The sequence below is a fragment of the Anopheles aquasalis genome, chromosome 2, assembly GCF_943734665.1.
Source record: "Anopheles aquasalis chromosome 2, idAnoAquaMG_Q_19, whole genome shotgun sequence".
In the NCBI taxonomy this organism is placed as follows: domain Eukaryota; kingdom Metazoa; phylum Arthropoda; class Insecta; order Diptera; family Culicidae; genus Anopheles; species Anopheles aquasalis.
The window spans coordinates 70,308,147-70,325,646 of NC_064877.1; the positions used below are offsets into that span (position 1 = coordinate 70,308,147).

A 17,500-nucleotide genomic window follows, 5' to 3' on the forward strand; every position below is an offset into this window, starting at 1 on the left:
GTCACTGTCACGCCAGAAACGGTTTTTAATATTTCCACGCGCCAATCCTGGCCGTCTGCAACTGATCGGTGGATTCGGTATACCCGTCGACCTTCAGCTGGAATCGATCACCGTTGGGTATGTTATCAAAACCGTCTACTACCTTCCATGGAATTCGTCACACTTGATACCACCGTTTCTGGATCGTCACGAGGCCGAAGGACTTCCGGTACAACCGCTGCGCAACACGAGATCTGTCCCACTAGTGCTAGCGGCTGATCGGATCGAACGGTACGAGGGGACGGTGGTGGATAATGGAACCGAATCCCTTCCGGAACCGTCTCATGCCGGGTCACGGTGGATGTTTTATCGCGCCATAGAACAAATGTTTGAACAGTTAGTAAATTGTGTGGTGTAAAATAGACAAATATGTATTCTAATGGACCGTACTATCGTTTTTCCCGTCCAGGAAGGGTTACGATGGTCATAGCTGCGTGCTCCGGGCCATATGCGAGACTTCTGAGGCGGCCTTTACGCACACAAGTGGGTTGGTGGGAGAGCTGCTGAACATAGTTTTTCGGCCATCTACCACCGATGACATCGTTATGGAAGCTAGCCATGAACGGTATCGAGAGGCGGAACGTGTTTCGGCCACCTTTAGCCCCCGGGACGATCGATTACCGGTGTGCGAGAGCGTGTACGCCGAATGCAAGCTTTCTTTGCTCGGTTCTTTTTCCAACATATTCGGTGACACGCTCTAGATCAGGAGAATAGCCAACTGTTTTGTATTGAGAAAGGAGTGATTCAGTTTCTGATAAAAGGAGAATAAAATCTAAGCACCAAATTCGGTGTGATTTTCATAATCGCTCGTTTAAACGGTTTTTTTTTAGTTTCGTGCGTGCGTCGCGCGTCGTGCGAATCAGCTGTTGTTGACAGATGGCGAGCTGGTGTTTTGGCGCGTAATATTTTGGCCGTGAAAGTGGGCGCGCGAGTTTTCCTTTTTTCCTGAAAAATGTGAGATTAACTAAGCCCTAATTTCGCGTTCGATTGAGTTTTCATCTTGATTTGATTGTTTTCGAAGTAGTGCGACCGTAGTGCACGTTTGCCAGTGTTTTCAGGGCCGCTCTGCGTTGGTCCTTGCGCGCCTAGTTCGAGGAACGTTAACTAATTTTAGAAACCGAAATGAGTTCGAATGGAAGGTAACTAACCATGTCCCTAGCACATGCTGCCCCATTTTCACAGAAGTTATACTTTCCAGATGGATCGTTGTTATGCTCTTGCTCGTTTGCGTACCGTCGCCGCTGGCAACCGCTTCGCTTTTGGAATACATCTGGCCTGCACAGGAGAATAGGGGTAAGCAATTGGAAGCAGCAGCATTAGGTTGCTCGATCGCTTTCAATGATGTCCCTTTCCAGGCGATCACTCGACGGCGATCGATACGTTCCCGGGTGTGCCGTATGAGCTGAGCGACGGTGAGGAAGAGTTCATACGGGAAGCATCGAAATGGATCGGAATGACGCTGTCCAAACTTGACCTGTGCCATCATCGGATCGTGCTGAAGCTGAAGAAATCCTGCCACGAACTGAACGGAGAGCAGATGGGTAAGTTGGCGGTGATGCTGCTCAACTGCCAGTCCGATTCCGAGGGCCGGCCCCTGTTTCCGTGCACGGATGAGATGTCCTTGCGCCAGTGTACCGAGCGGATGGATTCCGACACGTGGAACGCCTATCATTTGATAACGAACCGGGCCAAAGCGGTATGTGCGAGCGTACGGCATGAGCAGTTCCGTGGGCTGACCGAGCTCACGGTCAACAAGTTGATGAGCACGGCCCACGAGCAGCTGCGGATGATGGGTGAGCTAGCGGACAGTCAACAGCAGCTACAGAGCCTTACTCGGGAAGCGGTCGACGAGATGGTGGGCAATAACGAGCGCATTATGCACCAGCAAGGTGACATCATGAAACTGTCCGAGGTGCACCGAGCAAAGGTCGAGTCGAACTTCCGCGAGCTGGTGCGCGAAAAAAGCCTAATCCGAGCCGGTCAGCAGGAGGTGGCCGTGTTGTTGACCGATTTACGTGCCCGTATTGATGGGAGCATGAGGCAGCTAGAACAGCATTCAAAGCGCAGCAAGCTAAACCACGATTCCCTGTTGACCGATTTAGAGCGTTTGCAAGCAAACGCTGCCGCTATTGCGGCCAAGATTGACGACACGGGGCTCCACTTTGCTGAGCATCACCGTGTGGCTGAGGAGCAGTACCGCTACACGTTGGAGCAGCTGCAGCGTATCAACGCAACCGTTGCCAACGTGCTGCAATCGCTGGGTAGTGTACGGGACGATTTCAATCGGCAGCTGGCGTGGTTTACGGAAAAGGTTGGTGGCGGTGAAAATGCTCTCCAGAAGGCATACATCATCCTACTGCACTTTAGCTTTCTGCTGGTCGGCATGATCTGCTTAGCTTTCGTTGGAGCAGATAAAATGTTGCGCATTGCACTGGTTGTGGCTGTTCCTGGCAATATGGTTGGAGGACTGTTGGAGTTGTTTCAACCAGACATTTTGCGGCTTTTCATAGCACTGGCTTGTATTGCCTTGGTTGATGTATTCGTCCGACTTGTATTGAAATATTCTTCGTCTGGAGCTGGGCTTCCCCAGAGCAGTACTGTCAATCTGGAACGTCCATCAACGACCAGCACCGGTCAAACGCCACAGCGTTCCAGTGCAGAGTATCGCCATTACCCAGAAAACGAACCAACCGATAGCGAGAATGAAGAGGAAGATCGCTATGGCAGAAATACAAGCCGATTACGTTCGATCACTCCTTCTGGCTTGCTGCGTGAGTCTCTCCGGCGAAGTGTTTCACGATTTAGCGGAACGGATGATGTGCGGCGCAGCAGGACTCCGGTGAGAGCTGCGGAACGGAGATCGGCTAGCCAAAATCGAGTACAGTGCACGGCCAGAACCCTGCGTGGTGATCAGTGTCGCAGCAGTGCCCAAACTGGCAGTGATTACTGTCGTCTTCATGGACCGCGAGGCTTGTGAACCGCGTACCACGATGCTTTTCCTCAAGCAGCTCTCTTATTTATTTAAATTGTCTTATTTTCTTAGTTCCGTTCTACCTCGCTATAAGTTTGCTGTTTGATTTAATGTGGACATGGATGTGTTGTATTATTTCAACTTCTTAGATAATTAGGAATTTATCTTACGAATTGGCCGTGTTGGGTTTTAGAAAATTGTAAATATTTTAAATTAATTTTTTGCTTTATTTTAGCCGCAAACCGGGTTTTACGTGTACGCCGTAAGGGTTTGTTTAAGACATACAGTAATAAATTATATTGGTGACCGATACAATACGCCACCTTGTTGGTTGTATATTAATCCTACGATCCGGATATCACATAGACGGGTGTACATGCAACGCGTAGTGAATTTTCCTTTAGCGGGTGTAGTATTCGTCCTTTCCATCGAGAATTAGTAGCTAATCGTTCTTCAAGACGGCTCCCACGATTTTTCACTTATTCCACACTTTTTTCCACCGGGCAACGCCTCAAACAAAACTTTTCATTCCATTTTCCATCCCATTTTCCATTCATTCCATTCATTCGTGAACTTCATTCGGAATTTTATGCTCTGTATACAGTGCCAGCAATATATTTAACAACACTCATCGCGCTGGAATAAAACCTAGACCAGATCCAGGCGCATTCGTATGATCAAACTGCAATTATGTTGGAGTATGCTTAATGTCGGCAGCATTAAAATTATGAGCATTTAATGTCTTTGTGAGACAAAATAATTAGAAACATCAATTATAAAAGCTATAACCTAGACATTCCTTTTGTCGCAGTAACGGAAAAAGGTGGTTTTCAAAACATTTTCGTGAAAATTTTCACTTGTAATGCGCAGTTCAATGCTGCATTTAAGTAAGATTATTTTAAACTTAAGGCGGGACAAAAGCAATTAATTTTTTTGTGACATATATTTTTTACATTTTTCTGTGAATGCTGATCCTTTCAAGAGTATTTAGTAAAATCGCTCCTTTGAAGCAACGTTTCCAAAAACCAACGTTATCAAAGTTGGTGCCCATCGTAGCATATAAAAACTACTGGATCGATCGATATGAGTATTTTAACACATAAACTGTGCATTATTTTCCAGGTTGCCTCGTCAAGTTTTCATAAAAAAATGTCGATACCGTTTTTTTGAACAATTATGTAAAATTCTTTTTTTTTTATAAAATCGTCAAAAAACATCACTTTTTCAACTTCAAAAATCTACCAATTTGAATTCAATTCAATTTTTTTTTCCATTCACCATCAAGGATAATTCACCTTTGGATCTTTCCCCCTCCACCCACTTCTTGGCCATTTTGAAGGGGGAAGGCAAAGATGAGGGTGTTTTCCCGAAACCGACACGACACCGACACGACAACGACCGACCGCCACGACTCGAGAACGCGCCGGACGGCCGGAACCAACAACCCGTGTTCGGAAACAATCCGAAACCGTCGGCCGAAGCGGTCGATGTCCTGTCCCGTGCTCGACCATGTGAGTTTTGTGTGGTGTTTGAGGCTGAGGCTACGGCTTGTTGTGCTTTAGTGTTTATGAGCGTGCTACGATGGATTGAAAGAGTGGATGTGGCCAAGAAAATGCAGTGAAAGCATAAAAGCAAAATCTTCCTTCCAGCGACCACGGTGAACCAGGGAGTCCAACAAGTTTGTGCTCACCCAACCAGCTATCTTGAACCATCGGAAAACGTTTCCGGCGAAAGCGAAAGCCAGTGCGCGTGTGTGTGGTTGTATGCTTTGGAGTGTCGGCAAGCCTCTGTGCATCTCGCAAGATTCCTGTAGGTGGCGGTGTGTCCTTGCGCCATAGCGACCTTCACTGATGCTGATGAGATGGAGGGTAAAAGCGGTACCGAGGAAATGAATGTGACGATGAGATGCTATCACAAGATGCTGACGAGTGTATCGTGGTTTTAGTGTCAGTGTGCTCCCATCTCAGCAAAAAAAAGGATGATGATTCCTTCAGGATACGGTTTGCTGCAGCGGCCGATAGAGAAGCTAGTCCGAGCGCACTGGAATTATGGTGAAGAAGATGTTGATGGTGCTGCAATGGTTCCTTTTGTGTGGCGATGATTCGTGAAAACACTTCACCATCGGGAATCAAAGTAGTGAACAAAAAGGGATTGTAAATTCCTGCCCGCAATAGTGCAACGGAAGCCACGCTTCGATGGATACATAGTGTAGTCAACCGTATTTATTGTAGAATAAAACAACTATCTAACCGTTTCGGCATCGATAGCATCGATAGCGATCACGCCAGGCCTAAAAGTGTCTGTGAAGCTAGCGTAGCACTCAAGATCCGAACCCAGTAAGACGATGGCGGCGGTACCAAAGAAGCAACATGGTGCGGGCAGTCATCAGCAGCCCAGTGCCATCAGCACCGCAAGGAGCTGTATGCTCCTTTCGATTGTACTTGGCTGCTGGACAATTTCTGTGAATGGCTCCATGGAGGAGATGATGATTGCTCCCATAGGTAAGAGACTCTTGTGCCGCTTCGATGTGCTACCTGTTTCGATATGCTTCCCTACAACCCACTTCATAATACCCAACCCGCCAGTATTTGTGAAAAGGTGCAAATGTTCATCGGCCTACTAGATACAGATCTTGGGTTTGCTTATTTGAAAATGGTAATTAGCTTACTCTACCAACATCCATTGTAGGAGTACTAGACTGGAATAGGATATTACTCTCGAACGAACGTCGACGATGCCAGAAGGTAGGCTTCGTTGCGAGGCAATACGCAATCGTAGCTTCTTCTGCAACGGAAGGGTTGTCTTTACCATCTCGAAAGATGACTTCATACGTCATGATAAAGTAATTGAAACCACCCACGCACACTCGATGATTCCTGGAAAAGACGTTGTTTGTTAAGGCACGGCCTATTTCCCGCAATTTAATGCCCTTTATGTAGGTACACAACAAGACCAACCGGGGCAAGAAAATCGATTTAAATCGAGCGATATGCCTCGGCGAATCCGTTTGATAAGATACCCAAAGCCATCCGTCTTACCTTGCAAAGTGGCTTATTGTACCCTTTGCATACGAGGGAAGTATTGTCGGTCTTGGGGGGGAAAGTACAGTTACCAACTTAGCCCAAAGTTCGCATTCCACCCGATGGGCCCCCACTCTCCCCCATGGGGAAATTCATCGTAAATTGAGCCACACAAATTCCTTTCACGCTTAGCGGCATCCCAACCTGTCCGGTCCGGTCTCGAATGGCAAGGGTAACAATAAAAATGTCCCTTTCGCTCGGAATGCAAGGTGGTTTTTTTTCTTCTCGGAGCCACTCCACGGTTCCTCCCCCGGGGAGACCCGGGGGTACCGGGACATTCTTCTAACAGATAAAACTTCCTCCCGCTGGTCGCTGGTCGTTTGGCAGCAAATTTACAATGCACTCCGTCGCGTCTACTGGCAACGCACAAGCGGTGGCACGCCATTGGCCCAATGAGCCTTGCCGGTTATGGCGCCGAAGGCGATCGTTCACGCAGAACAACCACGTACCGTTGTTAATGTCTGTATGCGTGTGTATGCGTGTGTTTCTCGGTGTCCTTTGAGGTCCTACGGGCCCAAACGGATGCGGACCTGCGGGTTAGGGCAGTTAGGGCACATTAACAATGTGTTTGCACCACCCCATCCAGCACCACACCAGGGTTGTGAGCCTGGATTTTCGCACCCGACCCGGGGGGTGGGCCAAGGGTTTGTTTTGCACCCAGGCCCCCTCCCCCCTCCCCCCAAAGGATAACGATTGTTTCGGGTCCAATGGTCACCTTTTTGGGGTCTTTTTGTGTTGAAAAGGGTTGGTCTTGGCTGCCGCCGGTCCGATAGACCACCACCCTCTTCTCTTCCTTGGCGTTGAAAGTTGTTTGTTTGAGTTTTGGCTCAACAAATATTATTTAACGAACTCATCCGGTTCGCTAGCTGTCAACAATGAGGATTACCGCCATTGTAGACCCCTTGGGTGGGATGGGAAGTGGGGGCACCTGTTAAATCCGTATGGTGCGCGTGGGAAGTGCCATAAACCGTGTTTACGATTTACCTAGACTACCACCGCATGTGGTTCGGTTTCGCGTTTTGTAATAGTCCCGGAAAAGAAAAGTTGGCGACGTTTTTCCTTTCCTTTGTTGGAATTGAATAGAAAAATAAAATGCCAACCCTACCGCCTTGCCAAGCGAGTATTCATATCTCGCTTAGCATTCGCTTGGCAATCCTTTTGTAGCAGCCATTGAACGGATTATTCAATTAAACTGTAGAAGCGGGATTAAACATTCATATTGAAAAAAAAAGAAAGGACCTTTTGGAAAGCCACCGAAAAGTCGATTTCCTTCTCTGTTCTAAGTTGGCTGTTCCGTTTCCCCAACTACCGCGAGGCGAGAGAAAACTTTTACACAACCACAAGAGATCCACGAGAAAAAGGTTCTTGGCGGGTCGACGTCGGACTCGATAACCACGTAAGCCATTAAGCAAATATGGGTTGGCCGGTTCTTAGCGGTTGAAAGCGCATCAACAAAACGTTTTTCGAGCGGTTGGACCCTGCCTGGCTTATGAGGCCTACTACCATACTCTCGTTCTATTCGATTTCCTAGAGGCAAAGCAGCTATGATGGTTAAATGGCGAAGGAGAAGGAGTTAGGAGAAGCAGGCATGGACGGGGAGTAGCTTTTAGAAACTCATTTCAGTGTTCTAGACTCCGCACGGGCGGGACAAAGCTAGGTGACTGGATTTTCTCGATTGAATTTAGAAGCAGACAGACAAGCAACCACCACGTAGTCTGCAGCTGTAGTAGACTGCGACGAATAGCAGAAGCAAAAAAATGGAATTCCAATTCTAACTTTACTTACTTTCTTTCTTTCTCTCCAATTTTCCCATTCTCGCGGACACCCCGAACGAATCATCTTGTGTGCTGGTAACGTGTTGTGTCGGCGTGGGCACTGTGCAGAGGTCATCGAGGAGTGGGGCTGTCAGGACACCGAGGTGCGGTTGACGTGTGGGAACCTCGAATCGAAAATAGCGATCCTTGAGGCAAAGTTTACGCCCCGCTGTCGGCCCGGTCGCACCGGTGGCTGTGTTCACCTGAACGAGTACAGGTAAGTTGGCCGGGCACGCTCGGTCCCTGGAAAATGTGGGTGACAACTCGCACCATCCACACACAATCGCCTGCACGTTCATTAATTATGTGTAAATGACACAGTTTTCGTGATAATTTTGAGCGGAGCGGAGCCGAGAGCGTGTGCAAGCGAATGTGCCGCTGTTTCGCTGCACAAGGACGACAGCAGCGACGTCTACCGCTCTGGCAGTGAGTCGCTTCGTTGGCAGCATATTTTTCACAGCTTCCGTATCATATTTCACCACCACCGCCGCCGGAGTGCTCCGTCTTCATGCAGCCATCGTGTGACACCTGCTGGCGAAAGGATGGTGTTGCTCGCGAGCACAAGCACGCGCGCGCGACCAACAGCCCGGTCCCGGACCTACGACGACTAGCGGTGTCACTAGACGTGGAGACACGAGACACAAGCGCAAACGAAGCGGGAAAAATCCCGTTACGTTAAAAGGAAGCTACCACACGCGTTGCGTCTTGCTTTTCTTTCCCTTTTTTTTTTGTTGGCGCGCGGTATTGCGCTGGCATCTATCCTTCCTGTAGACCTTGACCCTGTCGTCGGTGCGGTCGAAAGGGGAACGTGGAGAGAGAGAGGTATCGTGTTAGCAAGGAAACTGACTGTCACTCATCACACTGTCCCTACCCGCCAGTGCTGCTTCCGTTACCCTTCGCGAGCCGCGAGTTTTTTCCGATCTTTTCCATCCATTTTTTTCGTTTCGTTGTGAAATGGAGACCGAAGACACCACGAAAGTTGGTCCGTTAAGAATAGTTATACTTGCTTAAAGAGAGCGATGCCTACTTTTTGCATTATTTCTGAGAGGATTCCATCGGAACCGGCAGCTTAGCGGGATGAACAAAGTTCGGGGTTGGCCGGGTTTTTACGAAGTTTGTCTTTTCGTTCTTTCCGGCGAAACGTGGAGCTTTATCAGTGGTAAAGATCGGCTTTGTCACGGAGAAGCTGGATATCGCGTGGCTAATTTCGTTCATTTTTTTAAACAGTTTTCCCAAATCGATGATGTCTAGATGGTGTTGACGTCAGCCTATTAAAAGAAGTCTCTTTCTCTTTAGTGGTTGAGTGAGTTTCTGTTATCGTTTTTCTCCGAGTGCTTAAGGGGGCTTCGGTATTTTCGGGCCAAAAAAGGCCTGTTTTGGCGATTTTTTGTGACGTAACCATTCAATTTTATTTTTTCAAGTAAATGACATATTAATCTACAACTTTTCAAGAATATTTGGTATTGTTTTGTGCAACATTCATTGAAAAATTAATCCGTGGCATCAAATTATGGTAGGCGCGTTTTCGCAAATGTACTTTTTACGGTGCCCATCGTAGCGACATGACGTGACCAGTCTGAAATTTATAAATCGATATTTGATAGAAAGATTATAAGTTTACCCAGGTAGCTCCGGAGAGTTTTTGTTGATATTCCAATTTTTCGATTTTTGGCAGATTTTTGAAGTTCAAAAAGTGATGCTTTTTGCAATTCTGCCAAACAATACGAGCTTTACATAATTGTTTAAAAATACTATCAACAATTTGATTGATATCTCGGCGGGGCTACCTAGCAAAGAGTGTACAGATTATGTGTTAAAAATTTCAAATCGATCGGTCGAGTAGATTTTACGGTACGATGGGCACCGACTTTGAAAACGTTGGTTTTGGGAAACGCTCTTCAATGTAGCGAGCTGCATTAAGTCTTGTATGAAACGCGGATTTTAAAAAATCTGTGTCTTTGTCAGTTTTTCCTCAATTGATCCAAATCTTTTACACAATACTCTTGGAAGGATCAGCTTTCAGGGAAAAAATGTTAAAAACACTTGTCACCAAAAAATTAAATACCGAAGCCCCCCTTCAATCGAGGCGAACATTTGCATAGAACTATTTTGGTCCTATCATGCCTGGCTGCTTTTATTTAGTACTCTCAACGCTAGCATTATAACAACTCGTTTCTCCCTTCCTCGTGCTGCACTCAATTCGAACCAACCAGAAAGAAGAAAAAAAATTAACAAAAAGCCCATCTTGTCGCGCTCATCTTCGCGCAAATTGGCTGGTGGGCAAAGTTGACAAATATTTATGTATTTTGTCAAGCGCTCAATAACATCATGAGCTGCATCCAATTTAAACCCTGACAACCACCGCAGAGCAGCGATCTAGTGGGCGCACCACCGCGCCTAGACGCGAGGCCGAGCCGTTGCTACGGTACGCGCTAGCATATAATATGTTATTTTTGTCATAGCCATTGCCACCACTGCCATCATGCTGCCATGAAGCGGCACCGGTCTGCGACAGAGAACACACAATATGTGTGTCGTCCCACTGGACGCTACGTTGCAACCGGGATTGTAGTGGCCATTCCGGACACAGGCACCGGGAAAAAAAGCACGCGCCTTTCGCAAAATACGCCGTCGACAGGCGCCCATGTTGCTGTCGCTACGTTGATAACAGAGAGTGCGCGCGCACACAAAGTAGCATTAAAAGATGGGGAAACGTGGAACTGGGCACCCAAGAGCCCTCCACAATGGCGATACACAAAGCCTCGTCCGTGATGACTCCCACCATCCTCCGGAAAACCCAAACATGTTCGAGCTCGAGTGGGTGGGTTGGTGGGTGGGATGGAGGCTTGTAGCGTGTCACTATAGAACGCGCACTCTACTGCAAATGTGGAAAACATGGAAAATGTGAAAATGTTATCTTTTCTCCCCCCCCCCGACCCCCCTCGGTAGGTGCCACTGGAGCCATTTTGGTGGATAGTGTACGAGGGGGGTCTAGGGTCCGTTTGCGTTCGTGCACGCCGCCGGAATGGAAAACGAAGAACGGTAGGAAGGAAAACTGACAACACGGGTCCGGGCCGGACGGATCCCGCATAGCATCGCGTATCCTCTTGGCTTTCACGGCATGCCTGGGGGCGCCCAGGGGCCACATATGTGTGCGCGTGTGTGGTCCATACACGAGGACCACCAGGAGTCGGTCTTTCGTGCTTTGTTCCCGTCGTCGTCGGTTCGCTTTGGCCAACACAATGCTTTCGGGGAGCATCACTCGGAGGCCGCACCAACGTGAAGCAATCAACACCACCAGCACGGTCGGCGCACGTCCGCGATAGTCGTGTCGAGCCGGGCTGGGAGGAGTTGACGCTTTGCCGCGTGGCCACTTTCCTCGGTGGCCCGGGAGTGCTGGTGCGTATTCAAATCACGTGCGGCCAATGAAAAGGGCGGTCGGCATGAGGATAGAAGCACGTGATCGACGGAAATGCATTCAATCCACAAACACAAACCCAAGACGAGAATTTCTCGTCGTCCATCGCACCGTACACAGCCTGGGCGTTAGGAATTGAGCGCTAGGCCGTGCCGCGTATCCCGTAAATGATGTGGTCTTCAATCCGGAAGCGCGTAATGTTGGGCGCGGCACCGCGCTGGATGTTTTCCGCTAAAGGTTCTATCAGCGTACTGCTTGGGATCCTTACGCGGTTACGCCGGATGACCCAGTTATGTTGTTACGTTCCGTCGGGATTCGCCGGGAGCGGAGAGGTGGTCTGGGGTCTCATTTTGCGCCATGGATTGTTTGTTACGTGCCAGCAGCCAGTAGCCAGTAGCCAGTAGAAACCGTTCATGAGGGGTTTGGCGTGCGCCGGCCCAGTGAATGGCTGGATGAAGTTTTATCAGGCCAAAGTTTTGCGCAATTTGCGCTCGCTTCTCTGGTGGCTGCGGTGGTATCCGTGCGGGTGTCCGTGCGGGTGTCCGTGGACCCTAATAATGATGCTGCGCAAAGGGATGGTGATGGCCGCCTACCTGCGGTCAGCTAAATCGACTCGACTCCATTCCTGGGCCCGTGGCCTCGGCCGGAGTTGTTGTACGTTGGGTTTGCGGTGGGTTTGATGGTGTTCCGTTCCTTTCGTTGGTCATGTTTTACCGCAACTCGCACTCGCACACACACATAGCTAGCGATGCGGCATAAATTAATTACTCCTATGATTGTGATTTCGTGCTCCGTTGTACTCCGATGGCCAGAGAACTCTCTTTTGGTTGGTCTCTTGGTCCAGCTAGCAGCACCACCGCCAGCGGTTACTCCTCCCGAGATCCGGGCTGGTTGTCGGCGTATCAGAAGCAACAACTTGGCGTCCGCGTCATCGTCACCTCCGGCCGCCGCGTCATCGTCCCGTATGTGCGCCACGAATGAGGTAGCAAATAATGAAATCATAAAATTATGCTTCCATCGCTCTGGCCCTACCGGCTGCTGCTGCTGCTGGTGGTGTTGCCTGGAAGCACCCCTGGCTTGGCATGGCTTGGCTTGGCGAAAGTTATTCATTAAGCTGTGTGCACCATGCTGCTGCTGCTGCTGCTGCTGCTGCTGTTCGCTGCACAAATGAGCAAAGTTTAGCTGTGCTGTGGGTTGTGATTTAGTGGCTCAATGGTACGGTAGTACTACTACTACTACTACTAGTACTAGCTCGTTGGCTCTTGCGAGGGGAAGGTGACATTTATTAATGCTGTCAGGTTTTATTATCCAGCTTCCAAGTCATGCTAAAGGCAAGGGGCGATAGATGGTGTTTGCCAAAGGAAGCCACCGTGTAGCACCGTAATCGAGTCTGCTCAGTGTAAACCCTTCGTCGTCTTTGTGAGCTATTATGTTGCCTCGCCTGCGCTGGCACACGCTCGGTAAGCAAATTAGGTAATGGGTTCTTTGGGTGAATCTGAAATTCAAATAACACACTTTCCATGAATGCAGCCAATTCGTGTGCAACTTTAGTTGCATAATACTCATTTAACCGGTGAAAGCGCCGCTGTAATTTATATTTCGAACGCGTAGGTGACGTCGTTGAACGCTGCTACATGTTTTGCAGGCACGGTCCTCGAAGCGTGGTAATGCTGAGAACAAATTTCATTTCAGATAAACTTCACTCGCTTCCCTATTGGTGTGTACACCTTGCACTTGGCTGTGGCGTGGGGAAAAGGTGTGCGACGAGCCCTGATAATACCCGATCCCGCCTCGCTGCAGCAGCCGCACTGGTTCTCCTGAAAGGCCAGCATAAGTGCACTTATCTCGGTGACATACACAGCAGCGCGACGTACCAGCCCACCGCAAGGACCCTCTGTTGCTGTTGTACCCCGTTTGAACATTTAACACTTTAAACACGGCATTATCACCCCTCAGTATGGCCCCGGTTTTCCCGGGTTCTGCTGAAGTGGCAACACTGTGGTGGAGCAAAAGTTTTCTTCTGGAGGAAAAGTTCCCCTGGCCACTCCGGCACACGGTACACTCGCTGGTGAAATCGGGCTGGCGATGACGACGGTGACTCTAGAAGTCAGCGGAAAATTCGTTGGAAAAGTCGCCGAAAGCCAAGTGTCCTCAAGGAACGTTGTACGGACGGGGCCCGTCGTGGAGCGGAGCTGGGGCTCTACGTTCGGTATCATGCTCCGGGGTGAGGGCCGAAAAACCGGAAAAAAACTTTTCGCGAATTGCTACCAACAGAAGAAGAAGCAGCTGCAAAGGCAGCAAAACCGAACTTGGAGTCGCTGGTAACATATGTCCCCGGTGCTGGTGGTGCTGGCAGATTCTTTGACACACTTTTCTGTGTCCTGTGCAATTCTCTTGAGCGCAGACGTGTTTTTCTTTTCTCGTTTTTACTCTTTATGTAACCGATGGCACGCTATACGCTATGTGCTGAGTGTGCCAGGAACTTAAAGATGTTATCCATTTTTGTTTTTTGGGATAAAATGCTGCATTTCGGGTTGTGGTTGGTGTGCTGGAAAGCGAAGAGGAATTTCAGTATTTTATCTTATGTCAGCTGCATTTCTCTATTTTTTTTTCGTGGAGGGGAAAATTCACATTGGGATACATTCGTTGGTAATGAAGAAATCTTGGATCTCATGTAAACTCTGGACGTTCGGCAACTGGATAAGTCAAAAGTCAGATTACAAATTGAGGCTTTTCTGACTCGCAGTCGAAATAAAACAAAAAAATGTTGGACTATTAAAATAAAGAAGAGATTCTGTTTGAATTGATTTTCTTTGTTAAACATTGATGAAGTTGGAATGAAAATGCGATTCAAGGAATAGGAAATATGGTTCACTTAGAAAGAAATAAAATTCGAGTTTTTGAATAGTTTAGATCCTGTGATAGATGTTGCAGCACAACTGAAAGGACATGAATTATTCAGCTCAAGAGATCTGCAATCATAACTACTCCATCGAGCCCAGACATCTCGAGTCTGCCAAGAAAGGGCATCTGAAACTGAAATTTTCCGTCCGATTAAGATCACAATAGTCACTTAAGATAAGAGGAACAGTAAATGAGTTCTTCAACGTTTGCTTCGTAAGAATGTAAAGGATGTTTATGAAATGACAGTTCATGGGAATGTGATGAATCAATTGATAGTGATTTAGAAGATGCTTGTAACTATGCTATCAACATATTTGGGAAAAGTATGAATTCATTATATTCGTTAGTGCTTGTTGCGGATGTCCTTCGCAACGGAGCTGATAAGAAAATTAAGACAATTTGTTGGTTCTCACTTTCGACTGAAGACCACAAATTTTGTTTTCTTTTGTTAGTCTGTCGTTTCTATCACCAGCGAGAGCTCAATGCCGCTCGCGCGGGCCTTTTTATCCTATTATCTCTCGCCCAACGGCTGTAACGCCTAGCGCTAACGTTTTCTCGCGGGCTCCTACGCTTCATGTCATTTCTGACAGTGCTTTTTTGTCGAAACAATTCAAATGCCACAATTCTAAAACATTATTCTGAAGGAATTTGTGTGGATCTGGCTGTTGCGTCCTCACAGACAGTGGACTGCAGCGGCCATCATCGCTGACTGCACAAGAATGTTCCATTAAATTCTTTGTCTATAATCATGTTTCGCTTCGTTTTTTTGTTTGCAGCATCACGCATCCGTACGCGGCCCAGAAAGTGGACAAGCTGATACTCGAGGAAACGGAAGCTGGACGGCGTTTCCTAGCGACGATGCGTCGCAACCACGAGAAAGAGCTGGAAGAAGCGGCCGCCGCAGCAGCACCACCCGGATCGCCGTTGGTAGCAGGCGCTCCGGCGGCCGCCGCCGCCACATCCCGCTACGATGGCCACGGATCGACGGGAGGGCTTGTGGCGGCCCGCTCCATCAAGGACAAACGGAGCTCACTGAGGGCCACACTCGAGCACCTGATGGTGCGCTACCTGCGGCGTCTGACAAGTGGTGACGACGAGGAGCAGGATGGTGATGAACCGGGTGGCTACGAGGCGCATGCACGCTACCGGCGTCAATTACCGTCGGCCAGTGGCGAGCCGAGTGCCGTCTCCGCTGCTGCCACCACCGGAAGCTCACCGCAACCATCGGAAACCGATGGTTTCTCTAACTCGATGGAAATCACGCTGCTCACCAACGATACCGACACGAACCTGACGGTGGATGCGTGGCGTCAGGTGGTGGCACCAGCATCGGATCTGACGCTACCAACGGGTGGTGCTGGCGACGGCGAGGAGATGCAGGAAGTGGATGAGAGATACGGCGGATATACGGGATCCGGCTCGACGGTGTCCGGTGCCGACGGTAATGGGCTCCCCAGTGACGGTGAGGGGTTCGTGTTGGGGCGCGGGGATAATGGTGGTCGTGGTGGTGGTGGTGGTGGTGGTGAGATTGTGAGTGCCGTTGGTGATGATGATACCGAGCATAATCAAAGTGATGCGGATGCAGTGCTTGAGCGGGTGGGTGACAGTGTTGATGATGCTGGCGGCGGTGGCGATCGTAGCAGCAGTCCGCTACGGCAGGCCGGAAGTCCTGGTAGGGCCCGAGGGCCCCGCGATTGCACCAGTGTTCGGAAGCGTGTTTCGCAGCTGGATCGCTTCGAGCTGGAACGCTCGATGCGCAACGGATCCTTCCGGGAGTATAACATCCGGGATGCACTCAACTATCGGTAAGTCCGTTTCACCCCTCTGTGTACATGCTTTGTCTGTACTTTTCTCCGGTGTAGCAGGACACGATTACCTTGCGATGTTGTTCGAATTGCTGATTCATATCCCACATCCGGAGGCAAACCAAACGCCCGGGACCAACACAAAATTGCATTGGTTGCTACAATGTATTGCTCTGTATTGGAGATTGGCTGTTGTTTTTTTTCTCAACATTAAAGCATTACGAAATCGATGGCAACTTCATTCTCATCCAAGCAAACGATACAATCGGGGTATCGATTGCTTTGCTTGCTTGCCCTTTCCCCCTTCGCCGGCTAGTGGTTTCCATGGTGTCCCGTGATGCAGCATAATGGGCACGTGGGGTGACACGGTTCATTAGCTTCCTTCCGCGCGATGAGCGGGGATTCCGTCTTTGGGTAATGCGGCCACGGAACCACTCCGCACACAGATTGATTGAGACACGTTTCTGGGTCGCTTTCGGGTTCGGTTCGGTCCCCTTCGGAGTCGATACGCCAGCCAGCCAGCCAGCCAGCCGGTGACGTACGACCGTGTCCGCGATTTATGCGATCCTCCATGCTCGGAACCATTCTGCTTCCCTAGATGGAGATGCTGAGTTTTGTGTCAGTTCTTCAATCATCTTCGAATGCACGGGGCTAGGGGATTCCGCAGCTCACGTTCATTTGAATTTGCGAAGCGACCGCTTCGTTAGCTATGCGCAGCTATCCCTCCCCGGCCACGACTTTGGAGGCCATCCGCCAGCAGCACTTTATGCTTCGCCCTGTTGTTGTTGTTGTTGTTGTGGCTGATGCTGATGCTCTGCTCGGCGCTGTGTATTCCGCTCCAGTGGGTGTGGAGTGGGCGATCTGGGGCAATTTTCGCAAAGAAAAAGGAAACGGATCCGTTGGATGATTGTTTTTCATTCCACCCTTCGGCCGCCCCTTCGCCTCAACCGCACTGCGCCGCTCCATCCGCGCCGTTTATCAGCCTCCGGTGGCCGATTTTCCTTTTTCGGAACTCCCTCCCCCCCCCCCCCCCCCTTTTCGGTTTTTGGGATGCTTGTCTAGCACCAGTCGGTTGGAGGAAGATGCGAAGGATGCTCTGGTTTCTTTTATTTGCTTTACCGAACCGGTCGCCTACCTGGCTCGAACGGGCTCATCCTTATCTTCGGATCGCCGTGCCGAGCTGTTTGGGTTTTTGGGATGCGGATTTGTAGTATGCGGATGTTTTGCTTGCTCTAGCGGCAGGAGCGCCTCGTGAGATGAGATGAGATGTGTGCCTTCCAGATCCTTTTGCTCTCTGGCTCTTTCTCTGTCTTTCTCTATCGGTATGATTTGCTGCTCCGCATCGGAATGATTCGATCGATCGAGATTTCGGTTTGCAGAACAAATTACTTTGCTCCCTGGCGGCCCGTACCTGTTCCCGGTGGCCGCTTTTTTATGTTTTGCACTTGTGTTCTCTCCATTCCTTCCTC

The 17,500-nt window shown here is 49.2% G+C and overlaps 3 protein-coding genes across 4 annotated transcripts in view; all 3 read left to right on the forward strand.

The window, feature by feature from the left end:
- The window catches only part of LOC126580983 (uncharacterized), a 937-nt gene extending 164 nt beyond the window's left edge, over nt 1-773 (forward strand). The window contains exons 1-2 of the mRNA XM_050244361.1: nt 1-375; nt 449-773. The exon at nt 1-375 is cut by the window's left edge and continues 164 nt beyond it. Of these exons, the coding sequence (XP_050100318.1) occupies nt 1-375; nt 449-740 (667 nt within the window). The 3' untranslated portion in view covers nt 741-773. The remainder of the gene's footprint in view (nt 376-448) is intronic.
- Nucleotides 774-959: 186 nt separating this feature from the next.
- On the forward strand, nt 960-3,312 carry LOC126580974 (protein brambleberry-like). The gene is made up of 3 exons (XM_050244346.1): nt 960-1,178; nt 1,238-1,332; nt 1,395-3,312. Exons 1-3 carry the CDS (start codon nt 1,162-1,164, stop codon nt 3,014-3,016), a joined length of 1,734 nt encoding a protein of 577 aa, XP_050100303.1. The 5' UTR covers nt 960-1,161; the 3' UTR covers nt 3,017-3,312.
- Nucleotides 3,313-4,394: 1,082 nt separating this feature from the next.
- LOC126569023 (uncharacterized) overlaps nt 4,395-17,500 on the forward strand; it is a 55,607-nt gene continuing 42,501 nt past the window's right edge. The window contains exons 1-4 of one of the 2 annotated variants that reach the window (XM_050225805.1): nt 4,395-4,521; nt 4,660-5,511; nt 7,974-8,121; nt 15,003-16,031. In XM_050225805.1, coding sequence (XP_050081762.1) covers nt 5,355-5,511; nt 7,974-8,121; nt 15,003-16,031 — 1,334 coding nt within the window. In that variant the 5' untranslated portion in view covers nt 4,395-4,521; nt 4,660-5,354. Of the gene's footprint in view, nt 5,512-7,973; nt 8,122-15,002; nt 16,032-17,500 lie in introns of both variants that reach the window. The other variant, XM_050225804.1, reaches the window with a different exon arrangement.